This window comes from Tripterygium wilfordii, chromosome 18, assembly GCF_013401445.1.
Source record: "Tripterygium wilfordii isolate XIE 37 chromosome 18, ASM1340144v1, whole genome shotgun sequence".
Taxonomy (NCBI): domain Eukaryota; kingdom Viridiplantae; phylum Streptophyta; class Magnoliopsida; order Celastrales; family Celastraceae; genus Tripterygium; species Tripterygium wilfordii.
This window is the reverse complement of record NC_052249.1, coordinates 2,971,023-2,995,021: the sequence shown is the minus strand read 5'-3', so window position 1 is coordinate 2,995,021 and position 23,999 is coordinate 2,971,023. Positions and strand designations below refer to the sequence as shown.

Here is a 23,999-nt window from a genome sequence, read left to right as displayed (position 1 = left end):
TAATCTGATTTTGTGGCACTCAATACATTTATTTTCTGAATGCAATTTTTTGCTCATAATGAGATAATCTGACTTTGTGGTAGATATGTCTAGGGATGGCAAAAAAAAAATCGATCCGAGCATTATCCGTAGGGTACTCGATCCATTTAAAACCCAAAAACCGATCCTATAGGTTTTGGAAACGGTTTTGGTTTTGGTTTTCAAATCCGTCATGATTTAGTTTTTTGTGTCGAATTTAGGGTACCCGAACAGTTTAATAAAAAGATCCATTATAGTAATAATATTATAAATCATCTATAAAGGTATAATACTAGGATACTAAATTATAACATGATAAAGCATATTAAAGCGTATATATTTATAGAAGCATACTAATAAAACTATAAATTAAACTAATTTGAATTATAAAATCATAATTAATATTAATCATACTCGATATTAATTTATATTAATATAATCATCAAAGAAAAAAATAAAAAATATTAAAAGTTAAATGGTAAACGGATACCCGATGGTAAATGGTTATGGAACGGTTCCTGGTTTGGAAATTTAAATGATTTTTTAAATGGTTTTGGAACGGTTTTGGTATAGAGTATCTTAAATGGAAACGGTTTTGGTATTTCCTAATTGGAAGGGTACCCGACCCGTTGCATCCCTAGATATGCCTGCATAATTACGTATTTAATGTTTATTTTAAATATTTAATATTTATTTTATCATTTATTTTAATATGTTATAACTTAAATGCATAATACCCTTATACTTAATTTGCATAACAATTATAACACCGTATATGCTTATCAGTAAAAGTTATACCAAACACCTATCAACATTTTAGGAATCATTTATTTTACCATTTATTATCGTCATTTATTATTTATAATATATGTTATTATCAAAATTGTGCGGGTGGTTTTTAGTTCAATAATTATACTTTTCTTTTGGCAGCCAAAGTCTACAATTAATTGGCAATTTGGACCAAGATTTCTGTTCAAATTTCAAAGCAAAAATTATAAGAAGAGAAAAAAAAGAGCTGAAAGTTTGACCACCAAGGTTGGAATCCAAGTTTGGTGTTGATCACTCTTGTCGGGGGACCCATTTATGGTTTAGTCAACATCACTACCAACATGTACTTTGAATGTAAAAAAAATAAATTGAATCGTATAAACTAATTGGATATTTCTCTTAGAATAATACTTGTGTTAAGTGGGCTACATGATTGTTTATAATCAATAACTATTTTGACATTGTTTATGGTTTGATGCTCCGTATAGAATAGTATAATTTTGTTTGTATAAATTAATAATTGGATAAATTGATGTATACTTTAATTCTAATTTTTTTTAAATACTATAGAGAATTATGTTTGTGGTTAGAGTCGAACCTTGGGCATACATATGTCTAATCCAATCGATTGTTAACGAAGCCGACTCTCATTGGTTACTTTAATTCTATTTAGTGTTTGGAAAAAACATGGTAGTTGGTTTGTATAGTATAATTCTTATACAATACATTATTTGTTTTGTTATTACACCAAATCATAGTATAAGATATGTAATAATATATCTGAACTATCCCTAACTAAAACAATTATTATTATTTTTATCATTTCATTCGTATTAGTTTTTCTATAGAAATTTAAAGATAAAAAAATCATTAGATTTTGTGGTTATAGTTTTTTTTAGGGTACGGTAAGTATATAAAGTGACATGTGATTAAGGTTTGTTTTTTAAAGCTGGTGTTTTTTATCATTTGACGTGTTAACTATTATCCTAAGCATTTCGTGTAAAATTAAAACATGTTGAAGGTGTTTTAATATTATAATGCATGCACTATATAAGAGACTCATTTTATTAAAAGATAATTTCATTAAAAGATAATTTTATAATATATGAAGTTTTATCCTCTAGTTCAAACGGATCCTTAGATTTAAAGGTAAAACGAGAGTTATATTTTACGAGTCAATTTCTGGTTATTATTTTTTAAAATTCCATTATTGAAAGTTTTTGTTTACACGCGTAATCAATCATGCCGACTTTAGTTCATTATCTGGTTATTACCTTTTTGCTGTACATTAAAAAAAGAAAATCTTGTCTTGATATTGGAATAAAGTTATCATAATTTTGACAAAAAAGATTACATGGAGGATCCTAATCCAAATCGAATTTAAGATATCTTGGGCCTACCAAACAATTTCTATTGCCAACCATTGCCACTAAAGCACAACCCCATGGAGGGTTGTTCATAAATAATAATTCATTCCTTATTAAGATTGAGTGTTGTCTTTACATAGTAGTTAGGTATCCTGTGAATAATATCAATTAAGAAAAGGAGTTATTAAAAAATAGGGTTGAAATGTACTTTGGTTCACTCTAGTCGAGAAAAAAAAAAGACTTTTGTAATCCCAAACATACCAAAAGTACCATAAAAATAATCCTTATAATAATTTACAAATATCAACTTTATTGTCCAACATTGTTTTATAATGACAGTGGATAAGTCCACTGGTCACATATCAGATATACAAAAGATAAATACGATATCGTTTTCGGTTAAAAAAAATGATAAGCCCCTTAATGACTAATATATCTAGGGTTGTTCAAAACCAAATCGAGATTTTTAATACAGTTTTACTTTTTTTAAAAATAAAATTTCAGTTTCAATCTTTGGAGATGAGGAGACGGTGATCGCCTCCACCACCTCATCCTCTCATGAGTGTTTCTATTATAGCATTTGTAAGACGAGTCATTGCTCAACCAGTGTGTGTTAATATTACCCTACGTTATCTCCCGCACTAGACCTCGATCCAAGTCTCATTTAATCCATGGGGGTTCCAGGATCTTCTATGTGACCCGGAGAGTTTGCGAGCCAATTTTTCGATAGGTAGTTGGGTGATTTCCACGTCACAAAAGAATTGGAAAAAAAAAGAAGAGAAAATGCAAGTCAATGGAGTATCTAATTTTAAATGGATAATAAATGTGATAACCAAAATGTTTTTTTGAATTATTTATATAAAAAACGAAAATTTCAATTAAAGAGATATTTTGGCATCAATGCATCATGGACTTTCAACATTGGCAGCGGTTAGTGGTATCAGAAAAAAGCTCACATGCATACAAAAACCTCCCTTCCTTCGCCATAACCCCAACGCATCAGCATGCGCGTGTTTCTACCGCGGTATCGTTTTGTTTGTGTTCTTAACCGAAAAAAAGATTTAATATCGCCAACTTTAAGGTTTTGTTTGGTATCATTTTCAAAAATTATGAAAATGTTGTCATCAAAAAGTGATCCAAGGTGGTGATGATTTATAGGTGTGTCAAGGTTTATAGTTTCCTACACAAATTTGAATGAAGTGCGCTTTGTTGAGATTAGAATGAAGAAGAATAAATAGACATCAAGAACAATTTACACAACGATGGTTGACATTGAAACTTGACAAGAAATAAATACAAGAGAATTTGGAATGAAATGCGCTTTGTTGAGATTAGAATGAAGAAGAATAAATATACACCAAGAACAATTTACACAACGATGGTTGGCATTGAAACTTGACAAGAAATAAATACAAGAGAATTTGGAATGAACAATATAATATTTGCTAGAAATTGACAAGGATTTGGAAAGTAATTGGAATGCTAGGAAGCTTGAAAGTGACTTTGGGGGCTTGAGTTTTTGTTGTCTGTTTGACTGATTGTTTGTGTGTGTGTCATTTCTCTGTCTATCTACCAGCTTTTATACTTTTTGTCTTGCACGAAATTCTCCTTCCATAAACCATGATCTCACTGCAGTTAACCTTCATTTGTGCCATTTTCTATCAGTTTGAAGCCATTACCACCTCTTCATATCAGTTTTTCCCTTCTCTCATAAGCTGCCACCTTGTTGTAACAACCACAACTTCTTTCATTTTACACGGGCCACTTCCAGCACACTCCTTCCTGGCTTCCTGGGCCATTTTTTCAGCAATTGGGCTTCTCTTCCTTTCCAATATGGGCTTATAGGCTGTATCGTTCCAAATCATAATAGGCTGCACCATGGGCCTTGCACATGTTCTAAGCCCATTAGGCTTAACATATGTTTGGTGCCAACATAAAACAAAAACATAAAATATAAAATGAAAACATAAATTTGACAACCAGTTTGGTTGCGTATTTAAAACAAAAGATGAAAATATAAATATGATTCAAGGTGAGATAGTCATGCGAGATGTCGTGAAACTCTATTTTTGATTCAAAGAAAAAGTCAATGGCCAAAGTTCGGCCCAGGCCCAACAAGACCCATAAGCCAGCCCTGGGCCCCTAGACCACCCCTACGATTGTCCCGGGCCAGTAGCCCGACCCGGCCTCAAAGATCTTCTCGGGAAAAACCCAACCTTGACGACCGTCCTAGGATAGAACCGACCCCGAAGATCGTTTCGGGACCGATTCGATCCCTATGACCATCCCTGACAAACTCGACCCCGACAATCATCTTGGGACAGACCCTGTCCCGAAGATCGTTCCGGGACCGACCCAATCCCTATGACCGTCTCGAGACAGACTTGGCCTCGAAGATCATCCCTAGACAGACCAGACCCTGATGACCATCTCGAGACCAAGCAGGCCCCAAAGCTTGTCTCAGGACCGACTCACCCCAAAGCCGGTCCCGAGATAAACTCAACCTCAAAGATTGTCCAGGGACTGACCAAAATCAGACAATTGTCCCAGGATTGACTGACCTCGAAGACTGTCCTAGGACCGACCTGGCCCCGAAGATCATACCGAGACATACCAAACCCCAAAACCCATACCGGGACAGACCCGAGCTTGAAGACCATCTCAGGAGAGACCCGACCCCAAAGACCATCCTGAGACAAACCAGACCTGGAAGCCTGGCCCGGGACCGACTTGGCCCAAAGTCCGTAGCCAGACCTATAATCGACTTAAGCCCAAAACCCGACTTGGGCCTGTAGCCCAGCTATGCTTGAGATCGACCCGAGCCCAAAATTTGGCTAGGGACACACCCATGCCCGAAAATGAGAAAATGAGAGAAGGGTCGGTACGCATGTCGTGTGAGAGGGAAATGTGGTCGTCGTGTGTGTGGTGTTTTAAAAACTCTTTTTTTTTGTGTTTTTAAAATTTTTTGAAAACGTGTCGTAGCTTTTCATAAAAAGGAAAATAAAAAATACAAACAAACACTATTTTTTTTTTTTTTTTTTTTGTGAAAACCAAAACAACAAAAAATAATAGTGATACCAAACAGGATCGAAATTTGAAAATTCAACATTCCAATTACTTATCCAATCTTTTTTTTGCTAAATTCTTTGTTTTTTTTAAACAAAATGAAGGTATCAAACTAGGAATCTTGTAATGTCTAGACAAGGCAAGGATTATTAGTTTAGTCTCCACATGATTATTCAAAATTTACCCATTGGGAGGTTATTTTTGGCAACGGATCCCGTCTGTTTGGCGAGGCAGATCCTCTCTGCCAAACAGACTGTATACTTGTATTGTATTGGATAGATGCATCAAAGAACAAATATGAATCAAGAAACTCGAGTGCACTGTTTTGCTGTTGTAATCCTTGAAATATTGTTTATTCTACTCCCAATAGCATAAATAAACTTTGCGAGATATGCCAATAACACAATTCTTTTTTTTACGAAGTTTTGTGCTATTATTAGTAGCACATTATGTTAATTTTTGATAATAAAAAAATAAATTTAGAGCTGAGCTAGACCGCCCTCTTTGGAATGATTTAGAGATCAAGCTTTCGGAATATGTTATTTGCGGCGATTAATTTTAGAGTAATGCTACATCCACCCAAAATAAAACTATCATTATACCCCAAATTTATGTGGCATGTGAAATAACCATTGATTACAAACACACAAGTAGAATCCATTTAACATTCAATATTTCACATTAATTGAAGGTTAAAATGGGCGAATTTGTTCTATTTGGATTAAACCAAGTTCGAATATAAATTATATATCCGAAATCTGGGTCCAAACATAAATTTTTTTTCTGATTTAAAATTGGGTCCGGGTCTAAACACATAAATCTTGTTTAGTTTAGTTGTTCGGACCCTAATCCGGATTAAGTTGTTATCTGATTTATTATTTGTCTGGATTTAAACCAATCCGGGTGTGGTTAATTAAATACTTTCAAAATTCAATCCGGGTTAGGGTCCGGTCATATAAATATTTAGTAAACAAGTGATATTGTCCGACCCAAAATCGATTTTTTTTGACACCTTATGTATGAAGCATTATTCAATTAGTTTATAAATTTATGTTGTTACGGCAAAAAAAAAAACACAACTTTCACCCTGAGGACTCATCAGTGGAAGGCTGTGATGCGAGTGATCAGTACTGCCAACCTGTGCGCGTGGGACGTTTAGTCTCCACATAGTGCCTCTGCTGATGATAATCCAGCATTTGTGTTCGTACGTATTTTCTTATCCATTATCCAAAACATTATAAAATTCAAAATTAAAATATCGGATTCATCCAATAATAAACATTTTTTTTCACTTTTCTTCCTTCAAAAATAAAAAATAAAAAAGATTTCTGTTCAAAATCTTTTGTTTGTTTCTGGTCTTTCTCTCTCCCTACATCAGTAAAGCAAAGGATCATACTCAATAGATAGACGAAAGGGCAAAAAAAAAGGGCTGCTTTTCTTTGTGCATTGCGATAAGGACTTGAGTAGTGAGAAATTAAGACCCTTTTTTGTGCCAATAGCTAATCCCAACTGTGGCCCTCCTCTGTGCATTTCTGATCAGAGGTTCAGACGGACTTAATTCAGCAAAAATGTTCGACCTTTACTTGTCTCAATTCAAAACCCACCTCGATTCCGCTTCTATGCCCTGCAAAGCTGTTCGAGATTTAACCCACTTCACCATAATGTGAGTCGGTCTGTATTTAGTTGAAAAAAAATATATAAAAAGAGAAACCTTTTTACCTTCTTTTCCAGAGAGTCTTCTTCAACTTCTTGTTTGTTGTTGCTTTAACTGCTTCTGTGCTATTGGGTTTTGAAGTTTTGGGCTTTGTCTGTGAGGGTTTGTGGTTTGCCTGAGAAGATGCTTGGCGTTTAAGGTTTTATGATAGGGTTGGTGAGTGTGTGGACCTGTTTCAGCTTCTGTGTTGCTGTTTGTCTTCTGAATGAAGCCTTGTATCTTGTTTTCTTGGGTTTGGTATGGCTTCCATTGTTGTTTTTTTTTTTTCTTTCAAGTTCTTAGCCTTTTTAGATTTGAAGTCCTTAATCTTTCTGTCTTGACTCTTGAGTGATTTAGATTCTTGGGTTTCATTTGAATTGATTCTCTTCTGTTTATTTTATGGTTTCCCCTTTTAGCTAGTCCTGTGTCTTTAATTTTACGTCCAAGTTGCTTTGAATCTAGGGTTTCTTCTTCTTCTTACAAACTGATTATCTTAGATTTAAAGAGCTCCACAACTTACTTCCAATGTATCTTCTGTGGGGGATTTGCTGCTCCATTCTTGAAAATGATTGTGTGCTCAGGTCCTAGATTGAAACTGATCCACATTTTGTTGGTTGGAATGTGAACTCTGATGGATGTCATTCAAGGTTCCTTTGACTTGATGCATCTTTTAGTGTTTCTTATCTTTATTTAAGCAATTTAGTAGGTTAATTTGTAGAAAACCCTCAAAGAGTCCACATTGTTTATTGTAAAACTCTGTGATTGTACCATATATTTGAGCATAGGACATTGGGGGTTAAGTTTATTCAAACAGAAATTTAGGCTTGTATGCATGGATCAAAGAGATGCAATGGGGTTACCTGGGTCGCCTTCTTACTATATGCAGAGAGGCATATCTGGGCCTGGAACAGGAACGCAATCTGGGTTGCATGGATCGTCAGCCATTCGTTCCCTATCTAATCCAAGTATGGCATTTCAATCAAACACTGTTGGCAGTAATATTGGATCAACATTGGCTATGGAGCCTTCAACAACAGTCTCACCTCATGGTGTCAATATGGGTGCACCATCTGTCGTGCCACCAGGGGAGCCGGTGAAGAGGAAGAGGGGAAGGCCCCGGAAATATGGACCTGATGGGACAGTGTCATTGGCATTGTCTCCATCTTCATCTACTCATCCTGGGACAATAACCTCAACCCAAAAACGAGGTAGAGGACGGCCACCAGGGACTGGGAGGAAGCAACAATTAGCTTCCCTTGGTAAGAATTCTTTTGCATGTTTGCCTTGCATAGTAATTCTCCATGATGAATGAACTATTGAGTTGAAATAATTGTACTATCATTTTCCATGAAGATTGCTTAATAATTGTACAGTATGTCCTTAAGATTAGTGATCTGCTTTGTTAGCCAAACTCATTAAATGTTGTTGCTGGTTGATTCTTCTTCTGGTTTGCCATCTGTATGCTCAGGTTGAAACTGAGTCTGGTTTGGGCCTGCCTTCTTGTGTGATGATTACAATAATTAGCTGTCCCACTGACTGCATTTATCTAATGGACTGTGAACATTTTATCAGAATGTTAGCTAAATGAGCAATTTTTTTTTGTCTAAACTCTTGAAACTATGAAATCTCTTAGGTAAGAAACATGAGAATACACTCACTAGTTTTCTACTATAAGAAAATTGACAGGGGACAAAATTAGTGAAATGGAAGAGATGTTAGGCTGTTGTACTTGATGAGCAGATCAAATCGCACTGTGGCTATTACATAAGAATATATTGCGGAAGCACAAGCTAAAAACTTGCAAAATGGTCTTCCGTGCCAATAATTATTTATACATATTGATTCAAATATCCATAATTAGTTAGTAAGACTTCAAAAGTCTATAATAGAATACAGAGCATTCTAGCTGGGAAGTAGGAAGACTTGTAACTGGGAACTGAATCAGGTTAATGCATGAAGGGAGCTATTGGCTTAGAAATAACGACATGGCAGGGTCGGAATTATTCATAAACTGCAAGAGTTAGATATTATCATTACTGAGTCTCTGATGGAGAACTAATTAGGTACATTCCAGGGAGATTGTTGCAGCTAAACGAATCCAGGTTGAAATAACCTAAACTGTAAGTCTCTCTTAGTGCAGAATGATCTGTGAGGCATTGCAGCTTTTCTTTTTCTTGTTTTCTGACTGGTGTGGTATGCCTCGAAATGTTCTTCTGAATCATTTCAATAAATGGGTATGCTATATATGACAACTTTCATATGTTCATAAGTTTGTTATCTGGAGCTGTCATTCATGCATGCATGATTCAGCTTTGTGATCCTCAGCTGAGGCTTGGGTTCATTTAATGCCATAGATATTCATGTGTGCTTGATCTGCGTTTGTTCACTTTGTTGTTGAATGATGTTCCCGCACTTTATTGTCTTGCAAGGTGAATGGCTGTCTGGTTCAGCCGGGATGGGCTTTACTCCACATATCCTCACTGTAGCAGTAGGGGAGGTAAGACTGTTTTCTTAATATTGTCCATCAAATGGTCTCTGCTTTACAAAATATGTTTTTTTTTTTTTTTTTTTTTTTTTCACTTTCTAAAAGGAAATCTATGCATTTTTCGATGCTGTTGACATGATACCCCAGAGTAGAGATATCCTGGGGCTGAACATATGCTTACTTCCATGACTTTGTGGTGTAACATAATTGATAAGAGGAGCGTGGCCTATATTTGCTCCTAAAATGGCATGATGGACTTTTTTTTTATTTTAAAAGTTTGATAAATTTAGAATCACTTGCAAGAAAATTGACATAAAAAGCAATTAATGCTGGTTCCCCATGCTTTCGCTTTCTCCCATTTTATTCTTGCATTTCTTATCTGCTGTCTGGTATTAGTATTGTTTTAAATAATTTTTCTGGTACATTAGTTTTGAAATTCCTTGGTTCTTCGCCTTCTTGATCAATAACATGATAGAAAACACATCACTTTTCCTTTAAAACTAAATGCTCAGTTTCATAAAAAAATTGTTCATGTTTTCCTTTCAACTTATGAGGGAATTTTCTTTGGATTGTTGTATCATTTACTGGAATGTTTCTTCTGTGTTGAAAGTTCCTAACTTCTTTTGTAGGACATTGCAACCAAAATAATGTCATTTGCGCAGCAGGGACCAAGAGCTGTTTGTGTCTTATCTGCCAATGGTGCTGTCTCTACTGTAACTCTCTGTCAGGCATCGTCTTCTGGAGGCACTGTCACATATGAGGTTTGAGAACTTGAACCCTTTTTCTTACAGGTCTAATTTTTCTTGTAATTATGGACATGTTTCATATTTGTTCGAGGCAGGGCCAATTGGTTAGAGTCTTATTTGCGATTTAGCATACAATACCGTGACATGTGAAATTTATATATAGGTCTTAGATTTTACTCAAAATCTTTTGCCTTGTGCCTGAAATTTAGAGTTCTAATTTTGGCTTATTTATTTACTGAAAAGCAACATGACCCTTGTAGGGACGCTTTGAGATTCTATGTTTATCAGGCTCTTACTTGGTCAGCAACAATGGTGGATCCCGCAATCGAACCGGTGGTCTGAGCGTCTCCCTTGCTAGTCCTGATGGACGTGTAATTGGTGGTGGAGTTGGTGGTATGCTTATTGCTGCTACCCCTGTTCAGGTAAGCTTTCTAGTTGTCTTAGCCTCTGCAGAGAAACTCATTCTCTGCTGTATATTTTTAATTTTCCGAATTGTTCATTGATCTTTTTGATGGCGAAATTTATTAGTAGGTAGTATGGTGAAATATTGTGTAATGACATTAGAGTACTAGTAGAGCAAGAAATTATCGAAGTTATAAGGCTCAAGTTTTTGCGAATGACTCCAGGTGATAGTTGGACGTTTCATATGGGGTGGTCCGAAGACAAAAGCAAAGAAGGGCGAAGGTTCAGATGGTGGAAGAGATGCAGAACAAGAGACAGATGACAACCCGGTAAGCCCATCTGCAGCACTGCCAAGTCAAAGTCTCAATCCGACGTCTTCTGTTGGCGTGTGGCCTGGTTCACGGCCAATGGACATGCGTAATGCACATATTGACATTGACTTGATGCGCGGTTGACTATATCGTTTGGCACTTTGACGAGCAAAGCATACTGCTGAGTTTAAGTGCATCAATATCTAATTTTTCCTGAAGTTCGATGGACGGACTGAATTCAGCTGATTCTGGGACTTGATTATTCTTCACTTGCCCATATGGACAATGGGGATGTAGTCATATTTTGCAGCTTAATGACATCTTAGTTTGTGATCTTAGCGCTATGCTGTTAATCGATTTTGTGCTGTAGACATTTCCTCCTTCAGATTTAACCAAGAAAAATATAAGCTGTAGTACATTTTGTGCAGCTTGTATTGTATTGCAGAATGTTTAGCTTTTACTTATCACAGCACTGAACCACAGTTCCTTTTGTTTTTTGAGAATGGATTGCATTAGTTGTATTAGAGATGGGAAGTGTGCACCAGTGATGCATTAATTGAACAGGAGATTACAAGAAGATATCCACAATGACAAAATAGATACAGGTATATGATCACCACATTGTACAAAACAAACACAATCAAGAGGCATGGACAGAATAATACATATATGAGCAACCATATGAGAATCAAGCATCAGACCAGGTAATATCTAGGCCACCCCACTGGCCATGAGGCACTCCCAAAGCTTTCCACACAGCCTTTGAGGCATCAACAATGTTGTTAGGACATGGAGGCTGATAGTCATGGTCTTCATCACACCCCATGGTTGAATCACACTCATCCACCACCATAGCCACCACGCTGCGCCCGTTGGCACTGATAGTGATGTTGTGAAGGCACCTGCCCTTGTTGTTGAACCATCCAGTTGACAATGCAACAACTGGAGTGTCGTCGGAGTGGTATTGGTTGTCACACTCAGATGGTCCGCCACCATCGCCGCCTTTCTGAAAGCTATTGATAGTGAGGTAGGCCTTTGTATTGCCAGAAACCGGTGGCGAGCATTTGTAAGTAGTGTAGAATTTGCCTTGTTTGCAGCAATCAGAGTCATTCTCAGTGTTGCATTGTCCTGGAGGAGGCTTATTTCCCTTAATTTTGCCACTTGGGCTACATTGCAGAGCTTCAACGTCCAAACATGATGTCCAGAAGAAAATGATAAAAAGAAAAGCGCTTGACTTGAAGGAAACACTCTTCATTATGTTCCTCTCTCTATCTCTCTCTCTCACTTGTGTATTGATTTTGTGGTGAGTGTTTGATGCAAGGGAATGTTCAAGGGTGGTATATATATATATATGGTAGATCCACTTGGTTATCAGCTTACACATATTCTTGACAAATTAATACACAAAACAACATTCAAAACATTATGTCAATTGAGTTGCCTTGATTCCTGATATTGCCTTGAAATAAGAAACAAGGCAGCGGCAAGCGCAACGTCTCGGCGACGAAATCCTTGACATCTAAGCAAAATCTACATCCCTAGCTGTTTTTGTTGGCAGAGATAAGGGTCATAATCTTGTTCAGTTTAAGTATTTCCTGAAAAATTGGACCATTCCTTTGTTGCTATATGACACAGATGGAAGAAAGTAATATTGTCTAATTGTGACATATATGCATGCACAAAGTCTGTAAATATGCTTCAAGTAAAAGGTATAAAAATGGAAGACAATATATCTTGTTCACTTTTTCTTTCAGCACAAAATATATTATTCTGAAATTGGACCATTGCTTTGTTGAAATACCTAAAATGGAAGACAATATCTTGTCTACTTGTGACATATATTCCTTCAGGAATTTTGCCTGTATGCATTGAATAAGAAGTTGTAGGGGGTCGATTCTACAATTAAAGAATATTCAAAGGGGCCACCATCAATCTGCAAAATTAATAAAGAATAGTGATCAAAGGTTTTGGACACCGGTGGGCTGTTCCTGTTAAATAATGGCTCATATAGAAGTATTATTTAGTACCTAAAAGTTATGAGGAAAAGGAAAGTTGTGCGAGAGTCGAGTACTGTATCACTAATGTGAGTTGATTATTTTTGTACGGAAGGTATAATTATATTTTTGGGTACCTAGGTAGCTGGTATATAAGGATTGAAAACCCTAATCGAATGTACTAAGGAATTTCCTATATTGAAAACAGTCGCAAACCCCGAGGACATAGGTTCGGCATAGGCAAGTTGTCGAACCTCGTAAATCCTATGTTCTTCTCTCTTTCTCTTTTCAATTGCTTCTCTATGTTGTTCTATAATCTGTGATTGTTTGTGAGAAACCTGTTTTGCAACAGTCACAAGAGATCCTAAAATGATTAATATGGCTTAGTGCTCTAAACAAGTTCATTTCCCCTGTTTTGCCTTGTGAATTGGTTAGCATTTCAATATAGATCTCGTAAGCTATATTGATTAGCATGTCAATGGAGATCATATGCAGCAGTTTGAACCATCAACTGGCTGGTTATCCGTCTCGATGATAATATTTCTTCTAGCTCCTAAACTCTTTCTTTTTTTGCAAGTAGATATGAATTTTCTATCAGCAAAATTGACTGTGACATAAGTGTAGTTACAGACAAAAACAAAATAAAGGCTTTCCATATGACCATAAAATCAGATCTCATGCCTCATTTGCATAATTGAAACTAAGACTGCAAATTTATCTAATTCTAACCTTTGAAAAATAGTTATGTAATATGAGGATGTGTTGCATCCAACATCTCTATACAAAGCCTACCATAACTGAACAGCTTCAAGTACAACCAAAAATATTTCTCATATCTTCGAACTAGAACCGAAATTAAACCCTAAATCAAGTGGGCACGGTGAACTCGAAACCAGAATATCCTCTCTAGAGATGTCGACAGGAAATGATGGAGCCAGCTGTAGGGGAGGTGGCTCTGAGAGACCGAGAGAACAGATCGTGTGAGATAAAATTTGGGTTTTTAGGGTTAGGCTTAGATTTTAATTCCTCGTATTTTTCATGTCCTTTCATACTCTTAAAATGATTGTGTCATGTCAATAAAACTGTGTACTGCTCAGGAGAAGACAACGGAAATTTCACTAATTTGAATGAAGGTTACAAAGAATTCCAATGAGAAAAATTCTCTATGCCAAGAACTATCCAAAATATCATTTGGAACAACAAAAAACTCTTTCACACTCTTCCCAACCAAAGCGGATCAACAAAAACCCCAAAGATGCCAAAGGGTTGCTGCAAATAATAAAATATGTTTAACTTTGACTAACTCTCTTTAGGGTTTGTAACATATAACCGATTTATACTATACAAGGAGTTTCAGTTGACTGAACCCTTAAAATCCGTAAATAAAACCCATTTTTTCATAAATTACGCTTGAGGCCCGTCGCTTCCTCGAGGAATCCCATACCTTCCTCGAGAAAGGGCAATTTGGTCTACCAGTAACTTCGCTTTTCACCAATTTTTCCAACAACCTCCACCTTGGAGACAAACGAACCAAAGAAATATGAACCAACAAAAAAACTTCACTTGATATCATCGTAAGCCTTAACTTCATCGCCAGCCAAAAATCTCTTGTTAGCCAAAACCTCATCGCTCGCCAAAAGTCTCTTGCTAGCCAAAACATCATCGCTAGCCCTGTCAGCTAAGAGCCTCTCTCGCTTGCTTTGTCAGCCAAGAACTTCTCGTTAGCCTTGTCAGCCAAGAGCCTCTTGCTCGCCTTATCAGCCAAGAGCCTCTTGCTAGAGTCTCTCGCTCGTCTTGCTAGCCAAAAGTCTTTTGCTGGCTTTCTAGCCACACACACCCAAACCCAAACCCAAAGGCCCCATAATACTTTTGTTGTCCAGCTTGGCATGGGTATTTTTGTCATTAATCTCTAGCTAGCCAAAGGTTTCTCATCACAATCATACATTATCATTGATGGATTAAGGTTGTGGAATCATTCTAGATGGAATAATAGTGAATTTGATTTCAAAATTGGCATGCGACCATGTGGCTTATGGTTTGATGGTTAAGTTATAGAGATATAATTTGGAGGTCACAAGTTCAAATTTTAGAAACAATCCCTCCGCATATGGTGTGGAGGAACACTGCCAACATTTTGCATGTCTCCTGATTTTGTCACGGAAGCTAAAATAGCAAATTAGACATCTAAAAATAAAAATGGAGTATAAAGGTCCACTTTGATGGTTTGATATTTCTCAACTATCTCCATGGGCGAACTTTTCACATTTCTGTCCAATTTGGAACAAAATTTGATCTTTTGTCATCCTTTTATTACAAAACTTTTTACATAAGCTATACTAGTAAGTTAGACATCTAAGAACATTAAATAGAGTATAACAATCCATTTTGATGGTTTGAAATTGCTCAACTCTCTTCATGAACGATTTTTTTTTTACCTTTTTTGTCTAATATCTAACAAAAATTGATCTTTTGACATGTTATTGTTACGAAACATTCTATAGAAGCTAAACTTAACACGTTAGACATTTAAGAACAATAAATAGAGTGCAATAATTCTGCAAGAACTTTGTATGAGAGTTGTTTACAAAAAACAAGTAAATAAAATTTATGATTCTTCATCTATGAAACTTATAATAGTCAATTATACACAGCTTCAATCGTAGAAAATTTCAAATTGAAGGAATTCAATAGTAGCATTGAAATTTTTTATGGGCCGACTATATTGATTCAGGCTCATTGACATTCATAACAAAGGTCAATGTCAAAGATTATCCATTTATACTTGGTCAAGTCTAATAATTTTTAACTCTCATGACACCTAAGCCACTAGTTAGAGTGGTAAAAGTCACTCCAACAACTTTTGTAAAGAAGAACTGTATCCTATTTTACAGGATCAAAGATCAAAAAAATTGGAAAAACACTCCCATCAGTTCCTGTATAATAGAGGAGCCGCTCCTCTATATCCGCATGTTGCTACAGTGGTCCGCTAGTTGTAGCGGACCATTGTAGCTCTAGTAAATGTCAACTTATTATTAAAATATTGACAATTTTTTTTTAATCATTTATGGTTTTTTTTCCTCCTCATTTAAGTGGAAAAAACATTTACTTGTTTACTTAATTTATTTGATGATTAAGTGTAAACAACATTCAATTTTAACATATTATAATTACACTAAAAAATAAAAAAATTTCTCAAAAAAACATTAAATAAAATATTTTTATTAGATTAAATTAAAAAAACTTAAAATTACACTTATATTACTATTTTATTAAAAATTACTATTATTAAAAACATATTTGTTTGTGTATAATATATTCGATAAAAATTAAACAGAAAAGATTTTAGGAATGATTGGAGAAATGAATATTTAAAGTTATAGAGGATGATTTTTGGAGTGCTGTTGAATTGTGATTGTGTAAAACTGTAAAATGAATCATTTTACTATATTTTAGAGAATCTGTTAAGATGAGCTGCTCTAAGGATGGTGTGTTGGAATCTCCCCTTCTCCGTTTCTCTACACTTCTCCGTTTAAAAAAATAAAAATAAATAATAACTGACCACACGAATATTTTTCAAAATTGAAACATGAAATTCACTTTTTGCTCACTTCAATTTTTTTTTTGTTCTGTTTGGGCAGTATACAACAAATGAATGGGTTAAAGAAGTGTTGGGTGATGGCGATAAACTCAACGAAGAACGATTAGAAGAGGTATTGAGCGAGTTTCGGAAAGATTTCAAAGACGGTACACTTGAAAGCAAAGGCTGGCCTACATTTACAGCTGCATATAAGATGTCAAAAGCAGCTCTCATAGCCTACACAAGGATTGCAGCCAACAAATATCCGAGTTTCTGCGTCAACAGTGTTTGTCCTGGCTTTGTTAAAACAGATTTTAACCGCAACAAAGGCACCTTGACAGTGGAAGAAGGAGCTGAAAGTCTTCTGAAGTTGGCATTGCTGCCTAAAGGAGGTCCTTCTGGTCTCTTCTTCATGCGAGATCAAGTTTCAATCTTTTGATGGATCATATGCTTAATTCGTTTTTTTAAACCTACATGCACACATATAGTCATTGAAAATTTGTGGTTTCTTTTTCTTTTTCTTTTTTGATTTGGGTACGATCAGCACAATAAGATGTCACATTGTTAATGTGATTATGGATCAATGCACAATTGATCTCCAAAATGTTTGTCAAACTAGCCAGTGATCTCTTCATTGAAGTTTGTTTTTTTGGGTAATAAGACCTTAGTATACCTGATGTTGCATAGTATATATGTTGTATCAGAGATAGGAAGTATGCATTAGTGATAAATTAATTGAACAGGAGATTACAAGAAGATATCAACAATGACGAAATAAATACAGGTATCATCACAAACGACACACTCAATTAAGAGGCATTGACAGAATAATACATATATAAGCAACCATATGAGAATCAAGCATCAGACCAGGTAATATCTAGGCCACCCCACTGGCCATGAGGCACTCCCAAAGCTTTCCACACGGCCTTTGAGGCATCAACAATGTTGTTAGGACATGGAGGTTGATAGTCATGGTCTTCATCACATCCCATCGTTGAATCACACTCATCCACCACCATAGCCACCACGCTGCGCCCATTGGCGCTGATAGTGATGTTGTGAAGGCACCTACCCTTGTTGTTGAACCATCCAGTTGACAATGCAACAACTGGTGTGTCGTCGGAGTGGTATTGACTGTCACACTCAGATGGGCCGCCACCATCTCCGCCTTTCTGAAAGCTGTTGATAGTGAGGTAGGCCTTTGTATTGCCAGAAACCGGTGGCGAACATTTGTAAGTAGTGTAGAATTTGCCTTGTTTGCAGCAGTCAGAGTCATTCTCTGTGTTGCATTGTCCTGGAGGAGGCTTCTTTCCCTTAATTTTGCCACTTGGGCTACATTGCAGAGCTTCAATGTCCAAACATGATGTCCAGAAGAGAGTGATAAAAAGAAAAGCGCTTGATTTGAAGGAAACACTCTTCATTATGTTCCTCTCTCTATCTCGATCTCTCTCACTTGTGTATTGATTTTGTGGTGAGTGCTTTGATGCAAGGAAATGTTCAAGGGTGGTATATATATATATAGTATATCAACTTTGTTATCAGCTTACATATATTCTTGACAAATTAATACACAAAACAACATTCAAAACATTATGTCTATTGAGTTGCCTTCATTCCTGATATTGCCTGAAAATAAGAAACAAAAGGCAGCGCAACGTCTCCGCGACGAAAATTATTTTGTTGACATCTAAGCCAAATCTACATCCCTGTTTTTGTTGGCAGAGATAAGGGTCATAATCTTGTTCAGTTTAAGTATTTCCTGAAATTGGACCATACCTTTGTTGCTATATGACACAAATGGAAGACAATAAATCTTGTCTAATTTTGTCATATATGCATCCATATGTTAAAATATGACCGTTACACACAATCTCACTTTACACATTATACATCACACGACCGTCACACTTTCTCACATACATATACTAATCGAAATCCCGCCATCGTATGTTTTTTTTAAAAAAGTTTTATTACTTTGTTTTTTAGAAGTTACATTTTATATTTTTTTCTTTCAATTTATTTACTCAAGTTTCTTTCAATCGTGAGCTTTTACCTAATTTTTTTTTATTGCCTCAAGTAATGTTTTTTTGGAGAAACCGTGAGTCTGTAAGTGATTGAAATAGGGATAAGAAAGAATAGAGAGTCCACGTAGGCACAAACTAAGTCTTTTAGCAATCTAGCAGTCAAAATATTATAACACTTGCTGAGAGCCTTTGCTTTATATACAAGTATAGATTAAGAATTCTCACATAAGGGTATAATATAAGGGTGTAAAATAAATGTCACTTTTTAATGGTGTGGATGAGTGAGATGACAAATATATATATATATATATATATATATATATATATATATATATATATATTCTTGTAACTTGTGTGTATGTTTAACTTGAATGAATGAGAATCATCTTTCTCTTTTACTTGTCTGTGTTTCTCTGTCTCATCTCTACAATATTCTTCCTCTATAACCCTCTCTTAGATCTTTGCTTTCCGATTTCCTACAAACTTCAAATTATTTCAGCATAAATTCTGTAAATATGCTTCAAGTAAAAGGTATAAAAATGGCAGTCAATATCTTGTTCAGTTTTTCTTTCAGGAGAAAAAAAATATTATTCTGAAATTGGACCATTGCTTTGTTGAAATACCAAAAAGGGAAGACAATATATTCATGCAGGAATTTTGTCTGTATGCATTAAACAAGAAGTATATATATATGCACACTGTGGAGTAAAAAGGTACACCCATATGTATGGTTCTCCCAGACGGAAGCAATTTCATCTGACAGTCAGTCACTCCGTATATACGATTCTCCCAGATGGAAGCAGTTTCATCTGACAGTCAATCTGACAGTAGTCACTCCGTATATACGGTTCTTCCAGACAAAAGAACCGAAACAGTTTCATCCGACAGTAAGTTACCAACGGTTACCAGGAGCAGTTACAAGAGAAGTTACCAGAGGCAATTAACCGCACCAATTGACATATCCCAAGCCTATAAATACATTTCCTTTGACATTTGTAAGCAATCATCGACAATCGACTCTAATAAAAGATCAGACTCCGCGGACCTAGGCAAGTTGCCGAACCACGTAAATTCTGTGTTGTTATTCTCTTGAATCTTTCTACTTAATACACATTCTATACTTCGGTGTAAATTTAGCATCAACAATTGGCGCCGTCTGTGGGAAATCGTTCATTAATATAAGCCATGTCTCAAGAAGCGGAAGTATCACGACAGGAGGAACTGCCTCGTCCAGAAGAGGAGAGGCCTCGGCATAATCATGATGAAATAGAAGAGCAAATTCCAAATGAATTGGAACTGGAAGAAGCCCTTCTTAGGGCAGAAGAAGATTTGCAAAAAAGACAAGAGCATGCTCAAGCTCTAAGGGAAATACTCCATAGCATGAGGAGAAAGGGGAAGCGTTTGGCTAGTGAAATCCAGAGTGTTGTCCGAGGTGATAGGGATACAGATCCGAAGCGTGTTCGGGAGCAAGACAGTGGGAGCACTGGGAGGTCTCGTCGTCGGAGGGGACCAGTTACGGAGAGGAGAAGGCATACTCCTCCTCCAAGGGGTGCAAGGAACAAATCCCCGCAGCCATCTAGGAGGATAAGACACTGAAGCCTTTCCCCAAAAATTCAGATGAAGAAAGATACTGGGGAGGTCTTATGGAGTGCTCAGAAGAAGGCCGAGAAAAGCCTCAGAAAAATGACTTCCACACCCTTCGTGCGGGCTCTGCGACTGGAAGATCTACCAAACAAGTTTTCACCCCCAACCTTTGCAATTTATGATGGAAAAACAGATCCTGTAGCACATATTTCAGCCTACACTCATAAGATGGCTCTTTGGGCAGGTCGAGACGGACTCATGTGCAAAATGTTTCCATCAAGTCTCGGGACAACAGCCATGAAATGGTTTCACCAACTTCTAGAGAATTCAGGTTCGTCTTTAAGGGAGTTGGCCCGGATCTTTGTAGCAAGATTCATAGCAAATAGTCGAGATCCAGCGACATTGGATACGCTATTTGCTTTACATCTGAGGAGAGGAGAGTCACTCCGGGCTTACGCTGCCAGGTATTCAGATACCTATACGGATATAGAAGATTGTGATGAAAGGACCGCAGTGGCTACTTTTCGCCTCGGGCTCCCTCGTGATTATAAACTGCGAGAAAGTTTGACGATGGCTCCACCCAAGAATATGGCCGCGCTTCAGGACAGGATTAAGCAATACGTCAAACTGGAAGAAGACAAACAAGGGGATCGATAGTTTGCTTCTCAAGAAGGAACAAAAAAGGAAAATAAGAAGTTTGAAAAGAAGAACGGGAAAGAAAAAGACTCGAAGAAGGACCGAAAGCCCACTTCTTACGAGGCGGTAAAAACAATATTTAAGGACCCAATTTTTTGAATTCTTCCTCAGATCGCAGACAAACCGTATTTTCGATGGCCAAATAAGATGTCAGGGGATCCGTCCACTCGAAACCAATCCAAATGGTGTTCCTATCATAGAGACAAAGGTCACAGGACAGAAGATTGCAGAGAGTTCAAACAACATTTGGAAGAATTGGTTCAACAGGGTCATCTTAAGGAATTTATTGACAAAGAAAAAACCGCTGCCGAAAAGAAGGCAGAACCTCAGTCAAAGGAGCGGGGAGAACCTTCACACTACGTGGTTAGTTTTATTGATGCAATGGTACCGGATGCACAACTTGGTAATACGATAAGGCGAACAGAGTATAGGAGGGTTCGACACCAACAAGAGGTAATGTGGATGGATCTTAATCCCAGTTTGGGAACTAAGAGACCAAGGGAGGCAACTGCAATCACTTTCATCAAGGAAGATGCAACAGGAGTCATCTTTCCACATAATGATGCTCTCGTAATCTCCCTACAAATCGGAGCAGCAATAGTGAAGCGAATGATGGTAGACCAAGGAAGTTCTGTAGAGATCATGTATTATTCACTCTTCCAGAAGTTAGGGAAAACTCATGCAGATTTGATTCCTGTTCCAACACATCTGGTGGGCCTTAATGCGACCCCAGTTTGGCCTCTCAGAAGGATACGAATGCCAGTCATGGTAGGTCCAAGAACAGTTGAGGTGGATTTCCTTGTTATAGATCTACCCTCAACATATAATGCAATCATGAGCAGGACTTGGCTTCACTTAATGAAAGTTGTCCCCTCATCTTATCATCAGATGCTCAAACTCCCCTTCGGGGACTAAGTGGTGGAAATAAGAGGAGACCAATCTGCCTCAAAAGAATGTTTTATGGCAAAAACAAAGCAAGCAGGAAAAATAATGATGATGGAAGAAGAGGCTCCAGTCCTAGAGGAAGTTGGAAAGGAGCTAGCAGCCAAGTCAATGGAAGAGCTTAAGAAGGTTCAAGTTACACCAGAAAGTCCTGACAGATATTTTCTAGTTGGGACTAGCTTGTCTATATCAGAGAAGGAATCCTTAATTGGGATGTTAAGGAGAAATGTGGGCGTGTTTGCATGGACTCCCTATAAGATGCCAGGGGTGGATCCAGAATTGGCAATCCATAGGTTAAATGTCAAAACAGGTTTTAAACCTGTGATTTAGAAGGGGAGAAGGTCATCCGTACAGCATACGGAGGCCGTGGTTAAGGAGGTAGAAAACTTGTTGGAAGCTAAGGCCATCAGGGAAGTACAATATCCCGAATGGCTCTCAAACACAGTGGTGGTCCGGAAGAAGGATGGAAAATGGAGGGTTTGTGTTGATTTCACTGATTTGAACAAAGCATGTCCAAAGGATTTGTTCCCGCTTCCTAAAATCGATCAATTGGTGGATATGACATCAGGAATGGCAAGAATGAGCTTCCTGGATGCATACCGAGGGTACCATCAAATCCCAATGCATCCATCTGATCAGGAGAAGACTTCGTTCATTACCCCAAAGGGAATATTCTGTTACCAAGTAATGCCTTTCGGCTTAAAGAATGCAGGTGCCACATTTCAAAGAATGGTGACGAAACTCTTTGGACCTCTAATTGGCAAGACTATGGAAGTTTACATAGATGACATGGTGGTCAAAAGCAAATTTCAAGAGGACCATTTGATGCACCTTCAGGAGGTGTTTGATGTCTTAAAGAAAAATAACCTAATGCTCAATGCTAGCAAATGCGCTTTTGGAGTTAGTATGGGCAAATTCCTAGGCCATCTTGTTACACAAAGAGGAATCGAGGCAAACCCAGCACAGATCAAGGCCATTCAATGCTTGGAGCGACCCACTAAAGTGAAGGAGATATAGAAATTAACTGGAATGGCGGCGGCTTAAGTCGGGGAGAGCTTTCCAATGGGATGATGAATGCGAAGCCGCTTTTCTTGGGTTAAAGAGTTATTTACAAAAGCCCCAACTGTTAGCAACTCCCAAGGAAGGAGACACGCTTCAATTATACATGGCCGTGTCAGATCATGCCATCAGTGCCGTAATCCTGAGAGAAGAAAAAAGGTCCAGTACCTAATCTACTATGTAAGCAAGACACTGCTAGATGCTGAAACAAGGTACTCACCCCTGGAAAAGCTTCTCTTGGCATTGGTAATGGCTTCTAGGAAATTGAACCATTATTTCCAGGCATACCCAGTGGAAGTGGTGACAGAATATCCATTGAAGACCTTGTTAGGAAAAGCGGACATGTCTGGAAGGGTTGACAAACGGTCAGTCGAATTGGCTCAATATGATTTGAAGTTCGTCCCAAGGACTGCCATTAAAGCGTAAGTTTTAGCTGATTTTGTTGCCTAGTTCACCACAGAGCAATGACCTAAAGAAGTCAACCAAATATGGAAGGTATAAGTAACTCCTTCGCATCTTTGGGAATTGCAAGTTGATGGTTCTTCAACAAGACGAGGATCCGGAGCAGGAGTTGTGCTAGTAGCACCGGAAGGAGAAGTATTGGAGATGGCTATACGGTTAGGGTTCCCAACAACAAATAATGAAGCAGAGTATGAGGCCTTGTTTCAAGGAGTCCAGAATGCTCTAAGACTTGGGGCAAAGGAGTTGGTGATTTATTCTGATTCTCAATTGGTAGTCAATCAACTCACTGGACTCTACAGTGCCAGGACGGCAACTATGGCAGCTTACATGGAAAAAACTAAACAGTTGCTCGACCGACTTCATGACTATAAGGTAATACAAATTCCAAGGGAGCAGAATGACCACGCCGATGCTTTGGCTACCCTTGCGTCGGCCGACCAACTAGGGGTGAAGAGGGTTATCCAAGTGCAAGTGCTCGAACGACCAAGCATAGATGAGATGCCAGAAGAGATACGATGTGCAGAAGAGCAGGCGCCAAGTTGGATGGATCCCATCGTTGCGTACCTAAAGGAAGGCATTCTTCCCGAAGATAAGAAAGAAGCCAGAAAATTGGCAGTCAAAGCAGCGCGCTTCTGGTTGTCTCCTGATCAAAAGCTCTATAAAAAGTCTTTCTCAGGTCCATATTTATTATGTGTTCACCCAACAAGAGTGGAGGACTTGTTGTTTGAGATTCATGAATGATCTTGTGGAGCACATGCTGCGGGAAGGACACTTGCATTTCGAGCAATTACCCAAGGCTTTC

General features: G+C 37.5%; 3 protein-coding genes and 1 pseudogene across 5 annotated transcripts; 3 read left to right on the top strand and 1 right to left on the bottom strand.

The window, feature by feature from the left end:
* The first annotated feature begins 6,621 nt into the window (after positions 1-6,621).
* LOC119984644 (AT-hook motif nuclear-localized protein 9-like) lies at positions 6,622-11,303 on the top strand. Of its 3 annotated transcripts, none has more exons than XM_038828701.1 (6): positions 6,622-7,170; positions 7,799-8,171; positions 9,342-9,409; positions 10,027-10,158; positions 10,404-10,565; positions 10,770-11,303. In XM_038828701.1, the coding sequence occupies exons 1-6, from the start codon at positions 7,078-7,080 to the stop codon at positions 10,998-11,000; spliced, it is 1,059 nt and encodes a 352-aa protein (XP_038684629.1). In that variant the 5' UTR covers positions 6,622-7,077; the 3' UTR covers positions 11,001-11,303. The 3 variants fall into 3 exon arrangements, with proteins under 3 accessions (XP_038684629.1, XP_038684631.1, XP_038684630.1); XM_038828703.1 differs by having other exon boundaries at positions 6,623-7,089; XM_038828702.1 differs by having other exon boundaries at positions 6,624-8,171.
* Positions 11,304-11,441: 138 nt separating this feature from the next.
* LOC119984646 lies at positions 11,442-17,879 on the bottom strand (annotated as a pseudogene).
* Positions 17,880-20,071: 2,192 nt separating this feature from the next.
* LOC119983389 lies at positions 20,072-20,695 on the top strand. The gene has a single exon (XM_038827074.1). The coding sequence runs from the start codon at positions 20,072-20,074 to the stop codon at positions 20,693-20,695; it is 624 nt and encodes a 207-aa protein (XP_038683002.1).
* A 186-nt stretch (positions 20,696-20,881) lies between these two features.
* On the top strand, positions 20,882-21,649 carry LOC119983388. The gene has a single exon (XM_038827073.1). It carries the CDS (start codon positions 20,882-20,884, stop codon positions 21,647-21,649), a length of 768 nt encoding a protein of 255 aa, XP_038683001.1.
* Positions 21,650-23,999: the final 2,350 nt, after the last annotated feature.